General features: G+C 42.3%; 1 protein-coding gene and 1 non-coding gene across 2 annotated transcripts in view; one reads left to right on the top strand and one right to left on the bottom strand.

Annotated features, from left to right (window-relative positions):
- PKHD1 (PKHD1 ciliary IPT domain containing fibrocystin/polyductin) overlaps positions 1–17,516 on the bottom strand; it is a 254,208-nt gene extending 236,692 nt beyond the window's left edge. Inside the window, 13 exon segments of the mRNA XM_040550788.1 lie at positions 254–389; positions 905–1,000; positions 1,269–1,370; positions 3,282–3,352; positions 3,909–3,948; positions 4,304–4,368; positions 6,954–7,028; positions 9,021–9,099; positions 10,454–10,511; positions 13,681–13,780; positions 14,907–15,051; positions 16,718–16,795; positions 17,468–17,516. Coding sequence (XP_040406722.1) covers positions 254–389; positions 905–1,000; positions 1,269–1,370; positions 3,282–3,352; positions 3,909–3,948; positions 4,304–4,368; positions 6,954–7,028; positions 9,021–9,099; positions 10,454–10,511; positions 13,681–13,780; positions 14,907–15,051; positions 16,718–16,795; positions 17,468–17,516 — 1,094 coding nt within the window.
- TRNAM-CAU lies at positions 16,361–16,432 on the top strand. The gene has a single exon. It is a non-coding gene; the product is annotated as a tRNA-Met (tRNA).
- Positions 17,517–18,007: the final 491 nt, after the last annotated feature.

Raw genomic sequence — 18,007 nt, 5'->3', positions numbered from 1 at the left:
ATTTATTTCGTGGTATTTCAGCACATCTAGGGCAGGCAGAACAGAAATACTGAGTGAAAGCAAAAAGGGAAAAATAAAACACTTTGCTGAATATTTTGAGCTTCAAAAGGACCTCAGAGCAGAGGGTTTGCTTTGATTTAAAGGAGCAATGTAGTCAGTCTCTGCTATAAAGAACTGTCAGGTGTTATTGCTACCTCTTACACTGCTAAAGGTGATTGCCGTGGCTTCATCTCTTTTTAAGATCACTGAGTACCTGAAGGAGTGCTTTGCCGCAGACAGAAATCTTACTGGGGAGCTGGCATTAGGTACAAATTGCCATCTATATCCAGGACCTGTTTCTGTTAGATCAGAGGCATCATCCCAAACTTCAAAGAGAAGCCCTCTATTTCCTAGAAAGTTAAAATAAAAGTGTTCTCGGTGGCAGCCAACAAAAACCCCAGAGCACATGCTAGAATCAGTGGTGTAAGGAGGCAGGCCAGGATAGAAAATTTTAATAATAAATTGGCTCTGCAGAGCACAGAGCTTCCAACCAAGCTTACGGGACTGCTCTTGGAGGAAGAGATACTGAACGGATCCACAGTCAAAATAAGCCAAACTTCAATTTATGCACAGTAATTTCCTACGGCAATGCTTCATCCAGACATCCATACTATAAATATCATCTGTACATTTTCCCCCCTTATTGTCCTCAGCCCTACACACCAGGCTGAAATCTCTCCCACCATAACCCATGCAAGTGGTGGGCTGAGCTCCCCACCTTGCCTTTCCTTATTATCTACCTAGGAGAAACCAGCTTTATACTTTGGAAAGTCCTATTTCTTGATTACGTTCACACCAAATGATTTCTACCCTCTGTTTCCACTGTGTTTTGCCTGTTTGGACCTTTGGTTATTGCATACCATACCTGGCTGGGGGGCACCGAGCCTCCTGCCCTTGCCGACTGGCTCAGTGGTGCAGATGATTTGCTGGGGAAAGACATGCTTGACTTTACAGGGGACACCTGGCAGCAGGGAAAGGAGACAAATGTCAGGCTTGGAAACACATCTGAGCAGCAGAATAAACCCATCTTTACTTCCAAAAGGAGCTGACACTTTGCTAGAAGTCTCTGTACTATCAAGCAAGGAAAATGGTTCGCTCCCATAGTCCAAATAACTGGACCTTCCTTTATGGTGAGTACAGTTCCCATGCTGTCATTATCTATGAAGAGCAGTTGGGTTTTGTGTACTGGAAAAAAAAAAAAAAAACATTTAGTGCATTATTCCTCTTACCTGCAGAGGTGACCTGCACTGGCTCCTCAAAAAAATCCCCTGTGATGGTGAGATCAGTGCCTCCTCCAAGACTTCCACCAGCTGGAAACACAGAGGCTATTTCTGCAGAGGAAGGAAAAGGGGAATCTGAAAACAAGCGTAGGAAAGATTAATTCCAGCCCTATTTCTGTCAAAGCCAACAGTGCACTTGCACTATTTCCAACCGGAACAGGCTCCTGTAAATAAAACAGGCTTCAGTGAGCCTTCATTGAGATTTTGGCAGCCACTGGGATTACACCAGGAATGAACCACACGGATAACTTGGCTGCATGACAGGGGAAATAGTGTAATGCTTGGACTGTTACTTAGCAGCGGCTGCATCTATCATGCTCAGATTGCAAACCGGTATATTCTGTACTACTGAGGCGCTTTGGGAAAAAAAAAAAAAAAAAAAAAAGTGGAATTAAAATTGTTTTAATCCTTTTGACCTTGTCTGACTTGCGTCTCAATTTAGTCCATAGTTTTAGATGTTACCGTGCTTTCCAACTGTCCCATGGGCTTCAGGGACAAATGCAGGGAGCTGAACACCTGATGGCAAACATCCACATCATGACTACAAGAATCTTTCATGATTTGATCTTATTATAGTTATGCCCTTCTACACTGGAAACCTATTTTTCTCCTTGATGACATTTACTCACTTTGCACTCAGATGCCCTAGTTTAACCAGCCAGTTGTATTTCACACAGTTCTGAAAAAAAAAAGACTAGTAAACATGAGAGAAGCTTGCCCAGATTGACAAATTTATATTTTTTTCTTTGCTAGTTATCCAGATTTTTAACTTTATTTTGTCAGTGTTGACTACTGCATACTGCAGTGGTCTACTGGAAAGATCTGGCACATTTTGTTTCTGCTGGTGCTCTGCTAACAGCCAACTCCACGCAGGGTTCCTCAGTTTGCAAATAAAGACATGAAATTACCCTCCATTACAAACTGCTTTGAATTTACAGGTGAAACTAGTTGTATGCTATAACTGTATTTTGTATATTGTTTATGTATTCACTTTGTTCAGAAAAAAAAAAAAGAAGAAAAAAAAGAAAAAGAAGTATTTTGTTATATTCTGAACCATGCTCCTGAGATACAGCCCATAAAATAACAGTGCATCCATTACATTAATTTCAGCCCCTTGACAGGTCAAGGGAATGGCAGAAATGTGATGGGACCTTTCTGGAGACCTGTGCACGTGAATTAAGGGGTCTTTTTCAGCTTTATTCAACCACTGACTGAGGTCAAAGGCTGCCCAGTGCTCATCCCCTAATTCTCTTTTGACTGTTAGGCACAGGTCCTTACTGACACTATTTGCTCATGGCCATAATCTCAGGCTGGTGTTCAGAAACTTATTGTCTGCTGTTCTCATAGCTGGAAATGTCACAAGGAGGTTACAGTTTGCCTTAGTCTGCCTTTTTTTTTTTTTTTTGACTAATAGTACAAAAACCTGCCACTTACCAACTCTCCTTGAGATGATTAATCTCATTCTAAGGCCTGTGTTGCAGCCTTTTATGGCCAGCATCTCATTCTTACCAGATACAGGGTGACTTAAGGGGGAGAGGTGAAACAAAGCCCCTCTAAATCCAGCACCCCAAGCCTACTGGTGACCTGACAGGACAAGGAACAATGACAAAGCAACTCCATCCCAAACCCTGGCACACTGCTGTGCTTTGGTTGACTCTCTCTGAGATTAGGTTGTCCAAAAGAGACAGTTCAAACGTATCCTTAAGAGGAATACTAACTCACTGCAGATTAGAATGAGGTCCATAGCAGCATACCCAGCCATAGCAAATATATCTAGTAATCTTGAAATTTTTGGTCTGCAGCTTTGTGTAGTCAGCCCATAAGGAAGCTTACCATACTACTAGGGCTACACAGCTAAAATAAGGGCACAAAAATATTATCCCATTGGCATAATGCAAGGTCTTAGACAATGCTGGCACTGCCACGAGACAGGACAACCGTTGAGGTGATTCAGATCAGTACCTGAATGCATTTGATACAAGAAAAGCTCCTGTTTGGCGTTGATGAGCCAAGCATCTTTGTGTACTGCTGATCTGCAAGAGAGAGAAATGCATGAGAGATCCTTGGCCATTCAAGTGAGCGCAGACCTTCCTTTGGCAGACCTGGACACTTGCTCTCCAGAGGAACATTTCTACAAGAACTAACTTCACCCACACATCAAGGCATTGATTCAAGAAACTATTACATGACTGAGACCCTTTATTAGAAGTTTTACCATTTAAAAAAAAAAAAAAAAAAGTATGGTTTTGGAAGTGTTTTCACCTCCTCTTCCTTCATATCTAATTTTTTTCCCATTTGTAAAAAGAGCTAAAAGCAAGGTAAAAGTATTTTATTCAAGCTGGACTTAAATTACTTGTGTTTTGGGCACTGAAAATGAAGTATTAGAACCACAAAGCAGAGATGCTTGGGGCAGGAAGGCATATCATCCCTTTTCATCCCTAATCTGATGATCATCTCAAGTTAGCAAAACCTTTCTAAGTAATGAAACACAAACTTCAATAAAATTTCATGCACTTATTCTGGACTCAGAAAGGGAGCTATATACCCATATGAAACTACAGAAAAAGAGAGAAAGGCTCTTTTACTCACTTTCCTTTGTTAAACACTGAGAAGCTAACATTGTGGGACCCTGGAGGAGAGAAAAGAAATGTGCTTTATGGCAGAAACGCAGAGAGCTTTATGAAGAGTGCATCCTACCAAACCTTTTCCAGATGTCATGTTCCTGATTCTCCTCTTCCTTACACTTTTCTTACAACAGTACAATTGTGTTGATTTCAGCAGAGCTGCTCTTGATTTAAATGAAAAAGCTAGAATACTTTAACATATACTATGAGAGTTAAAGAAATCTCACAAATAAAACAATCAAACAACAACAAAAAAATCCCAATTAACTCTATGGATACCCTCCAACCTCTGGAGTTGCAGGAGTAGCGAAACATGCTAGAGTAGAAACATGATTTCCACCCCCTCCCCTTTTCACCAACCTATGTGGTTCCCTTCCACCTGGCACTGCATAGTCCCCACTCCATCTTCTGCCTGAATTGGGTAGCTGCGGAAAAACAAAAGGACTTTGCTGAGCCTTGGGAGCAAAAAGAGCAAGATAGAGCAAGAATCATCTAATCAAGCAAAGATGTGGACTTCCACTTCTGAGACAGTCATGACTGACCCCCTTTAGAAACAAGGGAGAGAAACAGGTGAGTTGGGAGATCAACCCACCTCCCCACTGACCATCACAACCTCAGCAGCTCAGGTGCCTCCCAGAAACACTCAGTACTTCAGTCTGACCCCTTTATTTCCAGAAGCTGATCCTGTTGGTGACTTTCAGAATCCCCATTTTAAACAAGAGCTGAGGGCAGACAAGTCTTGCCATGTGGTAAGGCAAATAGTAGGACAAAAGCTGAGGGGAAGAGGGGAATACAACCTAGGATTTACACAAAGAAATGGGCCTAAAATCCAATTTGCTCCATTTTTCTTCTGCTTCACAACTTGACAAGGGCAATTCAGACTCATGCCTCTGGAAGGAGAGGAGCTGCACAGGATGGAGGGAGCTCATGTCTCAGCAAGAGGTTAGAGCTTGCTCTTAAGATGAGAGAACTTTAAACACAGAAACTGCTTTGGGAGGTGGGGTAGGGGAAGATCAATAATGCTATGACTCCATCTGTAGAAATTTAAACAATAATTTGCCAAGCAGCATAAAGAATTTTCCGTTTGGACCTGTGGTTTTTGTATTTTAAACACATCTCTTATCAGTACCAGAGATGGGATTTCCTGCTAGAGGAAACAGAGACAGGACAGTTGGGACCGTGCTGCAGAGATAACACAGGCAGGCTGCCCCTAAAACCACTCTCCTGGGGGTAGGGATGCTGCTCCTCCCCTCCAGGTCCAGCCTGGCATCTTCCCTGCAGCACTCAGAGATGGCTCCTAAAAAGGGTTTGGGTACCTAATTCCCATGCAAATCAATGGCATTTTTGTAACCAAATCTCCATTCTGGGCATGGTTCGCAAGGACTTGCAAAGAGATCACACTTCGCATTTCTAGGCTACTTAAGAGTTTGAGGGCAAGATCCAGATCTACACCCAGTCATTGATTTGCACAACTGAGGACCTATCTTTAAGACATGGTACTGGGGACAGGAGACGGAGGAGTATTTCAAGAGACACTTTCACACCTCCTCCCACTCTTAAAACTGTCCCACTGGTGTAGTTTAGACTATGGTGGGTTTTCTTTTTTTGTTTTTCCTAGGCAAAACCTTCCAGAAAACATAGCACTTCCTGGTGTTTCTCCACTTAATTGTTCTTCTGTATATCCCCAGTCTGTAAGTAGGAATGGGTAGCAATTAAGCAAGATATGCTGGTGCTACATCAACCTTTGGGAGCTGTGAAACAACACAAGTTCCATCATCAACTCCCATTTGCATTTAAGTTCTCCTCCTGGGAGCCGCAATAAGAGGGCTTGCTGAGAAGCCTTGGCACTAACTTCTGCAGGAGCAGGTTCTTCCCCAGCTCCTTGTAAAAGCAGCCTCCCTCTTCCAGGGCTCACAGGCTCCATGAGAAGTGCATCATTCGTATTCGTAAAATATATAATATTTTATTATTTTTTATTATTATTATTTATTATATAATGTCCAGGATATATAATGTATGTTTATTATATTATTACATTATATTATATATACATTATATATATTACATTATATATAATGTATATTTATTATATAATGTTTATTTATTATATAATGTCCTATGTCCCAGGAGGACGTGGAGCTGCTGGAGCAGGCACAGAGGAGGCCCCGAGGATGAGCAGAGGCTGGAGCCCCTCTGCTCTGGAGCCAGGCTGAGGGAGCTGGGGGTGTTGGGCCTGGGGAGGAGAAGGCTCCGGGGAGACCTCCCAGCGGCCTGCCCGGGCCTGAAGGGCTGCAGGAGGGCTGGGGAGGGACTCTGTGTCAGGGGTAGGGACAGGACAAGGGGGGGCGGCTTTAAACTCAAAGAGGGGAGGTTTAGATCAAACGTTAGGGAGAAATTTGTCACAATGAGGGCGGCAAGGCCCTGGCGCAGGCTGCCCCAAGGAGCTGTGGGTGCCCCATCCCTGGCAGTGTCCAAGGCCAGGCTGGATGGGGCTGGGGGCAGCCTGGGCTGGGGGCAGGGGTCGTGCCCATGGCAGGGGGCTGGAACAGAGGAGCTTTAAGGTTTCTGTCAGCCCAAACCATCCTGTGATTCTATGAATACCAAAAAACAAACAGCACCAGGGCCTGCTTGCCAATGCTCTTAAATTGTTAAAGCTCTCTTTGCTCACTTTGGGCCCAGGCCAGCTAATCCACCTTTCAAACTGATGCTCATACATGATTGAAGATGTGCATCAATTGACCAGGGTCAATAGACAGATTGGAAATGGCTATGTTGCTTTGGAGTCTGAGAACTGAATAGCATAGATGCAGCAAGGACATATCATGCATGGGCCCTGGCCCTATCTAGCTACAGCTGGAGGTGCAGAGAGCCATCCCAGCTGCCTGGTTAGCTCCTCATGGTCCCTCTCCGTATTACAACAAAGCAAAAAAAAAAAAAAAAAAACCTGCCAAAAAAAAAAAAAAAACACTTTTTTGCACCACTACAAACCAAAGATAGGTCAAGAACTGACATGCTTCCAGTCTGTCTGTCAGCAAAAGAGCAGAGGCTGGTCCATCCATCTCCTTCTGCCATAAGAATAGCTGGTCTAGGAGAAAAAACAAACAAACAAAAAGATAGGACAGACAATAACTTCCCAGATGAAATCATAATTCTGTTAAAATCAGCAGCCAGTATTTTCAAAAGGTCCAGGAGTTTCCCCTCACTGGTATCTAGCATTTATTAATCTAGAAAACTGGACAAATCCTAATTTTTATTTATTCACTTTATATATCTTGGCCTGTAAAATATATTCTGCTAAAAATCACCCAACCTCTGCTAAACATCACCCAACTCCTAAGAGCAAAATCAAGTATTCCCACCTTAAAGAACTGATACAGAAAGAAAACTTCACCTGGAGAAGAGGAATCAGGTGGGAGCAATAGGTTCACAGTAATTAGCATAGCAAGCAAAAGGTGGTAAAATTTCTTTGAGAATCAATAGGCAATTAAGGAAAATAAGTAAAATGCTTTGCTATGACCCATGCTTCAGAGTAGTTTTAGGAGTTTTTATTAAGAGTTTGGTTTTATTAATAGAGATTCCTGGTATTACAATGCCTTTCTTCAATTCATCCTTAAAAAAAAAAAAAAATCAGTGCTGCAAAAATGATTCATCATTGGACCGTCACATCCCATTCATAGCCTGAAAAAGCATGCACAACACTTTTATAACTACAAAAAGGCTTTTTTTTTTTTTTCTTCTGCCATCTGAATCCTGAATCAGCGTGACTGAGTGACAGATGGCTCTGCTCAAGTCCAAGCCCCCACCTGGTACGTATTTACTAACACACCAAAAATGGGCAAAGTATTCATGTGAAGCTAGGATGTGAACCTGCCTGGTATGCTAAGATTTTGAAGCCATTTCCTTTTTGGCTATAGGGAGGTCAATCTGTAAATGAATAATCTAGCACTGGAGCATGCAGGCACAAGCAACCTGCAGACAAACCATCCTTTCTGCTCACGGATCAAAGGTTTCACACTTCCACTAGAGACAGGTAAAACAGTAATTAGTATTGAACGAAGGATGGTAATGTGTGTCCAGTGAGCAAAACTGTAGGGATGATAAAAGATAAGGCAGGTATCTGCACCAGACTTCCATTCACATTAGAAGAGAATTTAGTTAAATTTCAAGAGACTAATCCATTCAGTCTAACAACTAGCTATGAAAACATGTAGTGGTCATATATCTGCTGCAATTAAAATTTCTAAGTAATAAGAATATATACCTTCCCTGGCTACTGAACTGATCCTAAAAACGCTAGAGTACCTATAGATTAATAGTTGATCTTTATCCATCTGGGCTTAGTTCTTCACTGACATTGAGGCAAGAGCAAGGAAAACATAACCCAGTAGTAGCTGAGAATATTGAATATTTCTAAACATATAGATGTATACATGATAGACATCAGGTTAGCATTCATGCTCATTCTGGATTTACTGTACTTACAGTCCTGATGTCCTGAAGTTTAAAAAAAAAAAGGAAGAAAAAAAATAAAACTACCTGTTTTACTCTGCGGTGCATAACCCTAGAGGCAGCAGAAAATAAAATCAAACCTTTCTTGAAAACAAGGAAGTGACCAGAGAAGGTTTAAAGCAGTGAAAAACAAAGCCTTTTGTTTCAAAATACTTGTGCTTTTGTCTTCTGACTCACCAGAGCGTTTGCCTCAAACTAATAGTATTTCTAAAAATGCAAATGGAAGGGAAAATTTATTTAACTTTTAGATTCTGACATTATTTTAATTAGTTAAATTTTAATTTGTTAGCCAAAATAAGATCTACAGCAACCAAACGCAATTACAGTACAATTCACACTGAGCCGTGATTGACTGTGCTGCCAGTAAAGAAACCAACTAGCTTAATGGACCAGTTGCAATTAGATTAACAAAGTTTGCTGGAGCCCAACTCATGAGCTGCAATAAAGCACAAAAGTACTAAATGGCAATTCTGGGCCAACTGGTTGCAATTTATTGCTTTCACAGAGGCTGATAGAAGAAATGGCAATTTACAGGGGCAGGGGCAGCTAGCAGCTTATATATAATTACCCATCAATATAATCCACATTGAAGTCCAAGGTCTCATATCTTCCAGCAATTGTCTTCCCATATATCTCTATTAAATTTCCTGTTTAAAAGGAAATAGAAATTGAAGAGAGTCTTTTAAAAGCAGAGTATTTACATTTGCAGATTTTGTGAGCTGAACCAAAGAAATTCTTGGTCTTTGCAAATTAATGCAGAGAGTTACCCAACTGGCTGTACCCATGCCTACTCTCAGTTTCTATCGAAGTTCAAGGTAACTGTACACTTAAATCCACTTGCCCCAAAACACACATCTGTTTCCCACTGAAAAAGTCCATTCTAGATTTTTCAGCAGAACTCTGGTATTTGTACTAAGACGACATCTCCTCGCATTTGTGAACTAAAACCACCATCCTATCCAAATGCCACTGCAGAACATCATGAAGCAACCAAAATGGCATCACCAACATGCGCTAGGTGTTAGTGTTTATATGCTAGACAGGGTCAGGGACCTCAGCACAAATCAATTTTATTGTGTTATACACAATACAGATCATACCCACAAAGCAGCTGTACAGCAGCTGCTTTACCTTTAGGATAAACATTTTAACATACTATGTTTAAGCACATATGCTTAAAATTAAGTCCTTGAAGCAGGACCTAAATAAAAATAAGGATAATATAAGGATTAATTAACACATGGTACAATAAAGGAGTACTTAGGGAATTCAGAGACCAAAATTCTCAATTAGCATATCTACAATGTAGGTAGATACATAGGTTCTACCATGTGTGTTGATTTTCTGAGCTCCCCATAGACAGTGGAGGTCTAACCCATATTAGTCAATAAAAATCATGAAGGGTGATTCAACTCTCCCTAATGTAAATGCCTACGTGTGGCCAGGTGAACCACACCTGGTTTATTTTGGAAATAAGCACTTCAAGCTGCTCAAAGAAGCCTGGAAATGCCAACAGAATAGCAACAGGGAAAAAGCCTTCCAAACCCGAGGTAGTTGTTCAGAACAAAACCAGTGATTGCCTTATCATGCGACTTTAAATACTGATCTGAAACCCTATTAATTAAAAGACTGGTATGACATTACAACATCAGCACCTACAACAACCCTCAAAACTACTGTGAAATAAACAGGGCCAGATGACTTAATCTGAGATCAATCAGATCTGGCCCTCTGCAGCATCTCTGTACTCAGGCAAAGCTGGGCTGCAGAAACCACGTGCCAAATAACCCAGCAGTCACAGAGTATTACCCACTTCTCTTGTACCCAGGGCAGCAGACTCCTTGTGCAAACCCATTTTCCTGTTCAGCATGAGCTTGGACATTAAGTTCTGGAGGTGCCTATTTCGAACCCCAGCAACAAAGATCCCTCATAAGCAGAAAGATGGTATAGAACATCAAATAATAATTAAAGTGGGCTCCAGCCTAAAGAAAGGTCCCGTACCTGGGATGCCAGATGGTGGGCTAATTTGGTAAACCACAGGTGTCTGTGCAGCAGAAAACTGCAAGGAGAAATTTGTAGTTAAACAGCAGTCATTTTCACAGCAGCCCAACAAGATCTGATTATGCATTGCTCACAACACAGTTGGCACGCACATTTCAGAGAGTCGTGCTTTAGGATTCGATCTTTGAAGCAGAGTCCTGATCTGAAAAGGGAGCATGTATAGATGTCCCCTTCTTACCCCCTCTGCATTCAGCGTCCGGCTTGCTGCTATTTCTTGCAACCTCTCTGTGCCAAGATTGCCCATCCTGGTTGGAGTCAATCCCAGAAGATGTGATTTCATATGCTAAAGAATTTCTAAGCCTTTTTTTTTTTCCTGAAGTTGAGACCTCCATTTCATCTGGCACTGTGGCACCATCAGTAATATCCTCTTAAAAAACTATTTCTACACCACAGAACCGAGACTTCAACTAGCATTTAACAAGCTTGTGGGGTACCTAAAAGCAATGTAGCCAAGAAAAGGCTTTTATTGACCCATCTTAATACAGTATCAGAGATGTGTTCAGGAAAATGCTACTTTGCCACCTGAAGAAACAACAAGGAAATACTGAAGTCTACTATGGGGCACAATTTTTGTCTTAAACAGAGTCCAAGAAAGAGTAGAGATTGTACTTTGAGGCAAGCTCCTCAGAAGATGGGGAACACACAAAGACCCCTTAGAAGTGGAAGAAGGCTGTCCTCAGCCTCCTTCCAAATGCACAAGAGTCCACATCCTGACCCTGCTTTGCTCACTAACACAGGCACAGCCCTGCTTTTTGCAGGGAGGCCTTGGCAAAACAGCTTCAGTGCCTTATTTCTCAGACACCTGCTCTGAAATGCAAGAGTAATGTTGTTGTCATTCCTCTGAGCAGCATTCTGCACTCTGGCAATGAATAACACTAGGTAAAAAATAAGGGTCAGACCACCAAGGAATTTAAGTGTCTTGGGCTTAAGGTGATCTATAAAGGCACCTGGCTTGTTCAGATGCTGCAAAATCCATTTGCCTCTCTGCTTTCTCAGGAGTCACAAGTACTTCCACAAAACTGGCCTGCAGCACTGCTAGCTGGCTAAATCCCAATTCTAAGTCATTAACTGCTGTATTTCATTAAACTTAAAGAAAAAGTATGCTTCCCTTGTGCATTTGTCCTGTCCCCATCCCCAAATCATCCATTTCTCAGAACTGCCTTCACATCTCCATCCTTTCCACCTTCTTTGTGAGTCCTCTCCTGTCCTCAGTTGCACTCATGGATGCTGCTGTCAGCTCAATAAATAACATAAACTCATTTCCAGACTTAAACCAAGGATGCCATAACATATTTTTTGAGCCTTCCTCAAGCCTCAGACCCTTTCAGAGCTCAGTCTTTTTACCTTCTCATTACAGTCACATGGAAAATGAATGTGTAGCCATAAACTCCCTCTAGTCATGGTCATTGCGGAGGAGCAAAGCACATTCCCTGGGCTGGAGCAGATGCAGAGAGAGAAGCCAAAACCAGCACAAAAGCCAGGGCCACTAGCTGACACAAGTCTTCAGAGCTGTTCAGACTTGTTGCAGCCTGCAGCAGGCTTTTTCAATCTGCTGCAGAGGCAAAATTAATTTTTAATACGCATAGCTCCCAGGTCCCAGTCCCAAAACAAAGAGACACACTGTGTTTTATTTAGCTTGGAATGTGTCTCATTAACAGCATCCCCTGGTGATTTTTCATCAGCTCTCTAAGCTAGCTCAACCACCCAAAGACTCTTCAGCTTTAATGGGCAATTTACTGAAACTCTGGGCTTTCTTGCTTGATGTTTAAAGTTAGCACAGAGGTGGGGTGTGACTTCTGAACACACTAGGCCTCGTCCTGAAGCACACAGCTATGGATGTGTTTTTACGCTGAGAGCCAAAATGCTGTGCTAGGAGATGTGTCGTAGGCTCTCAAAACAACCCAGCAACAGAGAAGAGATGAGAACTGAGGTCTGAGCTTTCCTAAGCGTGCACATCTCAGGTGTGGAGAGCTGTCCCAGACCTGGAGAGGTCCTTTCCCAGAAGGAACCGTGTCCATGGGAGTTGTCCTGCCATGGCTACCTGTCAGTGCTGACTGACTGCTACCACCCTGCAGCTCAGAGGGCAACACCAGAAGTCATCTGAGTGCCCCAACCCAGCGGGTACAGAACTGGCTGGGTTAGGAACATCCATGCCTGTCAGCTGTTGGGCCTTGCATGGAATCTGTGAAGTAAAAGGGTCGTTCACAAGAGCTGTGATAGTCAGATACCTGAGCAGAGCTCTGGGCAGTTGTAAAATCTTCATCCTTGGAGGTTTTCACAACTTGACTGAATAAAGCCCTGAGAAACCAGCTGCGATCTCATAGCCAACCCTTTGAGCAAGAAGTTGGACCTCCTGATGTGCTGTCCTACCCAAGCCTGTGATTCTGGGACTGCATCAATTGCTCTGCAGCACTGTCAGCACCTACAGTCAACAGGGTGGGCAAAGGGTCTCAGGTAGCAATTCCAGTCACTAGAGCTGTCAACATCTCTCTCCATAGTCCTTGTTAATCCACTGAAGCACAGTATCATTCCTTGTTTCTGACTTCGTCTCCAAAAGGAAATAATGAAAGGCCCTAATTGATATTTCTGACAGAATCAAGGTCACAGGGTCTTGGGCTGAGAACAAGGACAGCTGAAATTTCCCATAGGCATTTCATACGTGATGTGATTTTTTCATTACATACATATGTGCCATGGTATTCATCATCTGCATCTGTCTTTGCTTGATAAGCCCATAATTTTCAGTATACATTGCTAGACAGACTATGCACACCTGTACAAACTTATTTAGTAGAAAGTGACAAATTCTGGCAATATGGCCCTGAAAACACATGATTCATTGTTTGGACAAGAATTGTGGACAAGGTAAAACAAATTCACAAGTCGGTCTTCTGACTGCATGGCTTTGGTATAGAGACAACTTAACTTGAACCCAGATTTTTCCTTCAGAAAGACCTCAGGTCTCATAGCCTATCCAGTGCCAGACTGAATGCCTTGGTGCATCTAGTTTTACGGGACACAGGGAAAATCTTGCCTTCATGTCCTGACATGCAATCAGTATGAGAGATACTATTTCAATACATATTCTGTGATACCAAGTCTGAAGTTTGACTCCTTTCAATATCTTCAGCTGTTCATCATCACTTCTATCCTTTCTTGGTGGTTACCTTGAAAGTATAATTTTCTTTCTCCACCCCGGTCAAGTTGTTAATAACACGTCCTTTAAAGGTCACCTCCACATAGTACAAACCTTCCTGGGATGAAGGCCTAGATGGGGGGGGAAAAATGTGTTATATTATTTTTATATAGATTGGGTTTACTATTTTTTAGGTAGTGCCAGGTCATTGGGACAATCTTACCAGGTTCACTGAGGCATTGATAGAGTAAAACACTTTAATATTATGAACCCAAACTCAGAAACTACAGTGTAAAAAGAATATGAAGACACAGCAAGAAATTGTAGGTGTAGGAGATAGGACTATACTAGAACATACATCCAGATTGTATGTAAATGCAAAGCATATACACGTGCTCATTAATACTAATAAATAGTTGTTCTTCATTACTATTAAAATATCCCAAGGCTGCCTAGATTTACAGGGAAGCTTGATCCGGGTTTGTAAATGAATGCTGCATCTAAATGCACAGCAGAGCATTCAGCAGGGTTAACTCCAAACCAAATCATAGCAGCAAGAGATGGAAGAGGCCCACCAGGCTCACCCCTACAGCCTCTCAGGGCACACCTGGCCTTCCACTCAAACAATATCCTTTAAGCTATGACAGCCGGGAAGAAGAGCTTAGATTCCCCAGATGCTGCCTGGAATCATGTTTGCTTCCATCTCTAGCATAACTTCTATGATCTTGGACAGGGCAAGAATGTCAGAAACTGGTAAAATCCACAGATTTTCTTGGGAGCTATGAATCCAAGAATGAGATTTCTACAAGCTTTAGAGGATTTGAGTCTAGTTTCTCCAAGTCTCAGTCTGACTCATGATGGTTAGGCTAGTGCTTCACCAAGTTGAAGCATGGATAAATGCAGCCCAGCTTGGGAGGTGCTCAGGTGCAGTCATAGTAATTCCTTAAACTTCCAAACTGCCTGTACAGACACTAAAAGAAAATGAGGATTCTACCAGACAAATGGCAGAGGTCTTGCCAGGGAAGATTTAGATTGGGTACTTGGAAGAATTTCTTCATGGTGATCAAGCACTGGAACAGGCTACCCAGGGAAGCGGTGGAGTCCCCATCCCTGGAGGTATTTAAAAAAAGTGTGGACATGGCACTAAGGGACATGTGTTAGTGATGGGACTCAGTAGGTCATGTTGATGGTTGGACTTGATGAGCTAGAAGGTCTTTTCCTACCTAGATGATTCTAGGGTGTAGTCAGGGAGCATACCTTGTTCTGCATCGTATACTGGATAAGCCAAAATACCCAGGAGAGACATCGCATGGCAACCTGGGCAGGTCTGGGTTCACCAGGGACACCTCCAGGTGGGACCGGCTGGCTGAAGAGACGTGTTCTGCCTGGTGGGATGCTGAACCTAAGCAAGCAAGGTCAAACAGAGGAACTTTGTGAGGACAGGACTATTCACATCCAGTCACACAATGTAAACATTTTTGAATGGACACTCCAGCTTCGCTTTAGCCGCAATATTTAGAGCCCTAAATTGGACTTTTTTTTTCCTTTTTAAATCATGTTTGTGTAATTTTGTGTAAAGAGAGCTTTCATCCTACCATGTAGCTGCATGGCTTTTTGCCTCTAATACAGTGCCTGCTCTCTTCCCAAAATATGTTATTGCAGAGATTGACAGTTATCAGCAGTTTGAATCTCCTCAGCCATCTACACTGGACCAACCCTCATGCCCACAGATACTTAAAGCACCTGTAAAATTAATGGTTTTACTTGGTCTTTGCCATTACTGATGTCTTGAATGGTTTTGCTGACAGCACCTCAAGTTCACCTGTGCTGCAAGGTGGATCGGCTTAGCCCATTTCTTCAGTGAGCTGTCTGTAGTGCTTTTCAACTTCAGAAAGTCAAGGTTTGAACATAAATTAGCATGCTTAGCTTTTGTAGTTTAATCTAATACAGCTAGAAATATGCTTCTATACATCTGCCCCTTTGTTGACTGTTTTCACAGGTGTCTCCCAGCTCACAGATTCATTTTAAGTGACATCAGTGGTTTCTCTGCAGCAAACTGCATATTTTTTCCCAATCCCAGAAACATTTTTGCCTCTCTCCCAATGCCTGGATGTCTGCTCCTCCCTCAGAAATGTCTCCTAGGCTCAGCGATTGTCCCTGCCTGCTACACAGTGCCGTTCAAAGCGCATCTCCCCTGAGGACACAAGCTGCCCTTCTCTCCATTTCAGCATCTGTACAGGAAATCACAATATTCAGAAAAATAAGACTGATAGCATTTGTCACAGTTACAAATGACTGAGTGCCAGAACTTGAGCATTTTAATGAACATACATCTCAGACAGAAACCAGCTCTCTTCCCAAGGAGTTAATATTCAGCACTACTGAAAATCAGATGCAGTTTTGTAAAGTTGGGTTTGTGCCCAGATGAGCAGGGCATATCAATTTCTGTGATTTTTACACAGATCTCATGTTTAAATTAGTGTTTTTAACACTCCAGCATCAGACAACCTATGAAGAGACTTTCAGATTTCTTTCAATAAAAAAAAAAAATAAGGCAGCAAGGAGGAAATTTCTAGCCCTAGTTCTACATAAACAAGGTAGGAATCTGACTTATCTTGATTAGAAGAAATCTGAAAACAAGCAGCCATCAGCAATAGCTTATGAAGTAATAATAGTAGTAGTAGTGATATTATTATTATTGATGTTACAGCAGCAGAGTGGCGCAGCGGAAGCGTGCTGGGCCCATAACCCAGAGGTCGATGGATCGAAACCATCCTCTGCTAACTTCTTTTTGGGTGTTCAAGGAAAGGTTGGATGTGGTGCTTAGGGACATAGTGTAGTAGGTGACATTGGTGGTAGAGTGACAGTTGGACCAGATGGTCTTGGAGGGCTTTTCCAACCTTTATGATTCTGTGAATTTCAAGCTGATTTCATGTTCTGGGTGCCACAGCCCACGTATCTGTTGCTTAGGATTTGTCACTCCAACTTCCGGTCTCAGAACAGAGCTGATTCTTTCTTCCTTTGGTAGAGTTTAAAGAGTTTAGACTTTGTAAGAGTTTAAAACTCACCATCCAGGGTAATAGTAATCCATGTTCCTCCAGCAATGCTGCCCTCTCGGGGCTTAATGAGCAATCCTGTGGCAGACACTGAAAAAAAAAAAAAAAAAAACAAAACAAACAGCTACATCAGACTGAAGCATAATGCAAACACCAAAAACATCTAACTCGGGACAAAGCAAGGGACCGTGGTCTGGCAGCTGTCCTCCTGTGATTCCCTCTTCATGATTCCTCCTTCCTAGGCCTTTAGTAAATTAGCCATATCTATTACAGTACTATTAGCCATAGTAAATCATCTTCCAACTGTGTCCCCTATGTAAAAGTCCTCCTTCCCCTCACAGAGATTTTGATGCCTTCAGAACTTGGTGAACCAAGCCAATCTAAGCCTCTTGTCCTCTTCAAGAATTAAATATTTCTCCAGCTCTGAAAGAAGCGTTTGCTCACTTCTGTACACTGTCCCCAAGTTTAGGGTGGCCCACATAACGTATCCTCTTCTGGCTCAGACAGCCTTTCCAGCTCTTTCTTGGAGAAGTCCTTAGAAAGGAAACATAGAATGGAAAGGAGCTCCTGCTTCATGAAATTAAGTTACCTGTAACTTACTATATGATATTTTCCAGAAAAACATCAAATTCTTAAGAGGATTTAGGATTTCTTTGGGGGCACTCATCCTGTGAAGCTAATGGAGGCACTAAAGAGTCCTTTTTACAATAGTACCCACCTAACATACATATTCATCTCTCTAAAGAGAAAAATTTTACATACTTGCATCATGCACACTTAATATCAACATGGAAACAATCACGACCGTCATCAAGCAAATGAAAACCAACATGTGTCAGAGGAACCCAGGTACAACAGGGACAATTAGCAATGAATCCACACACATCCAGAAACCTCCATTGGCTATGAAAGAGCACCATGAAAAGCCACTGATAAGGGTAGATAATGTCCAGAATGCTGGAGACACTACTCCATAACACCCAATGCCTTGTAGAGATGCTTCTGCATGTCTCACATGAAGTAAGGCTGTACCCAACCCAGCAGCACCCTTGTATTATCAGCGGGATTGGAGACACCACCTCTCTGCCACCCACCTGCAAAGAACACCAGAAAGGATGGTCTCCAAAGGTTCATCTTGGACTTTGGATGGGGATTTCATGGGATGGTGGCTCACGACCTTAGCACATTCTCTGTCACATTAAAACAAACCCTATCTGTATTCTTCATGTTGCAGACCTGTGGAAGCAATGGTCTGTGTTACAGCAGCCAAGGCAGACTGGAAGGTAGAATCATAGAAAACAC

The sequence above is a fragment of the Cygnus olor genome, chromosome 3, assembly GCF_009769625.2.
Source record: "Cygnus olor isolate bCygOlo1 chromosome 3, bCygOlo1.pri.v2, whole genome shotgun sequence".
Classification (NCBI taxonomy): domain Eukaryota; kingdom Metazoa; phylum Chordata; class Aves; order Anseriformes; family Anatidae; genus Cygnus; species Cygnus olor.
This window is presented reverse-complemented; position numbering and strand designations above follow the sequence as displayed.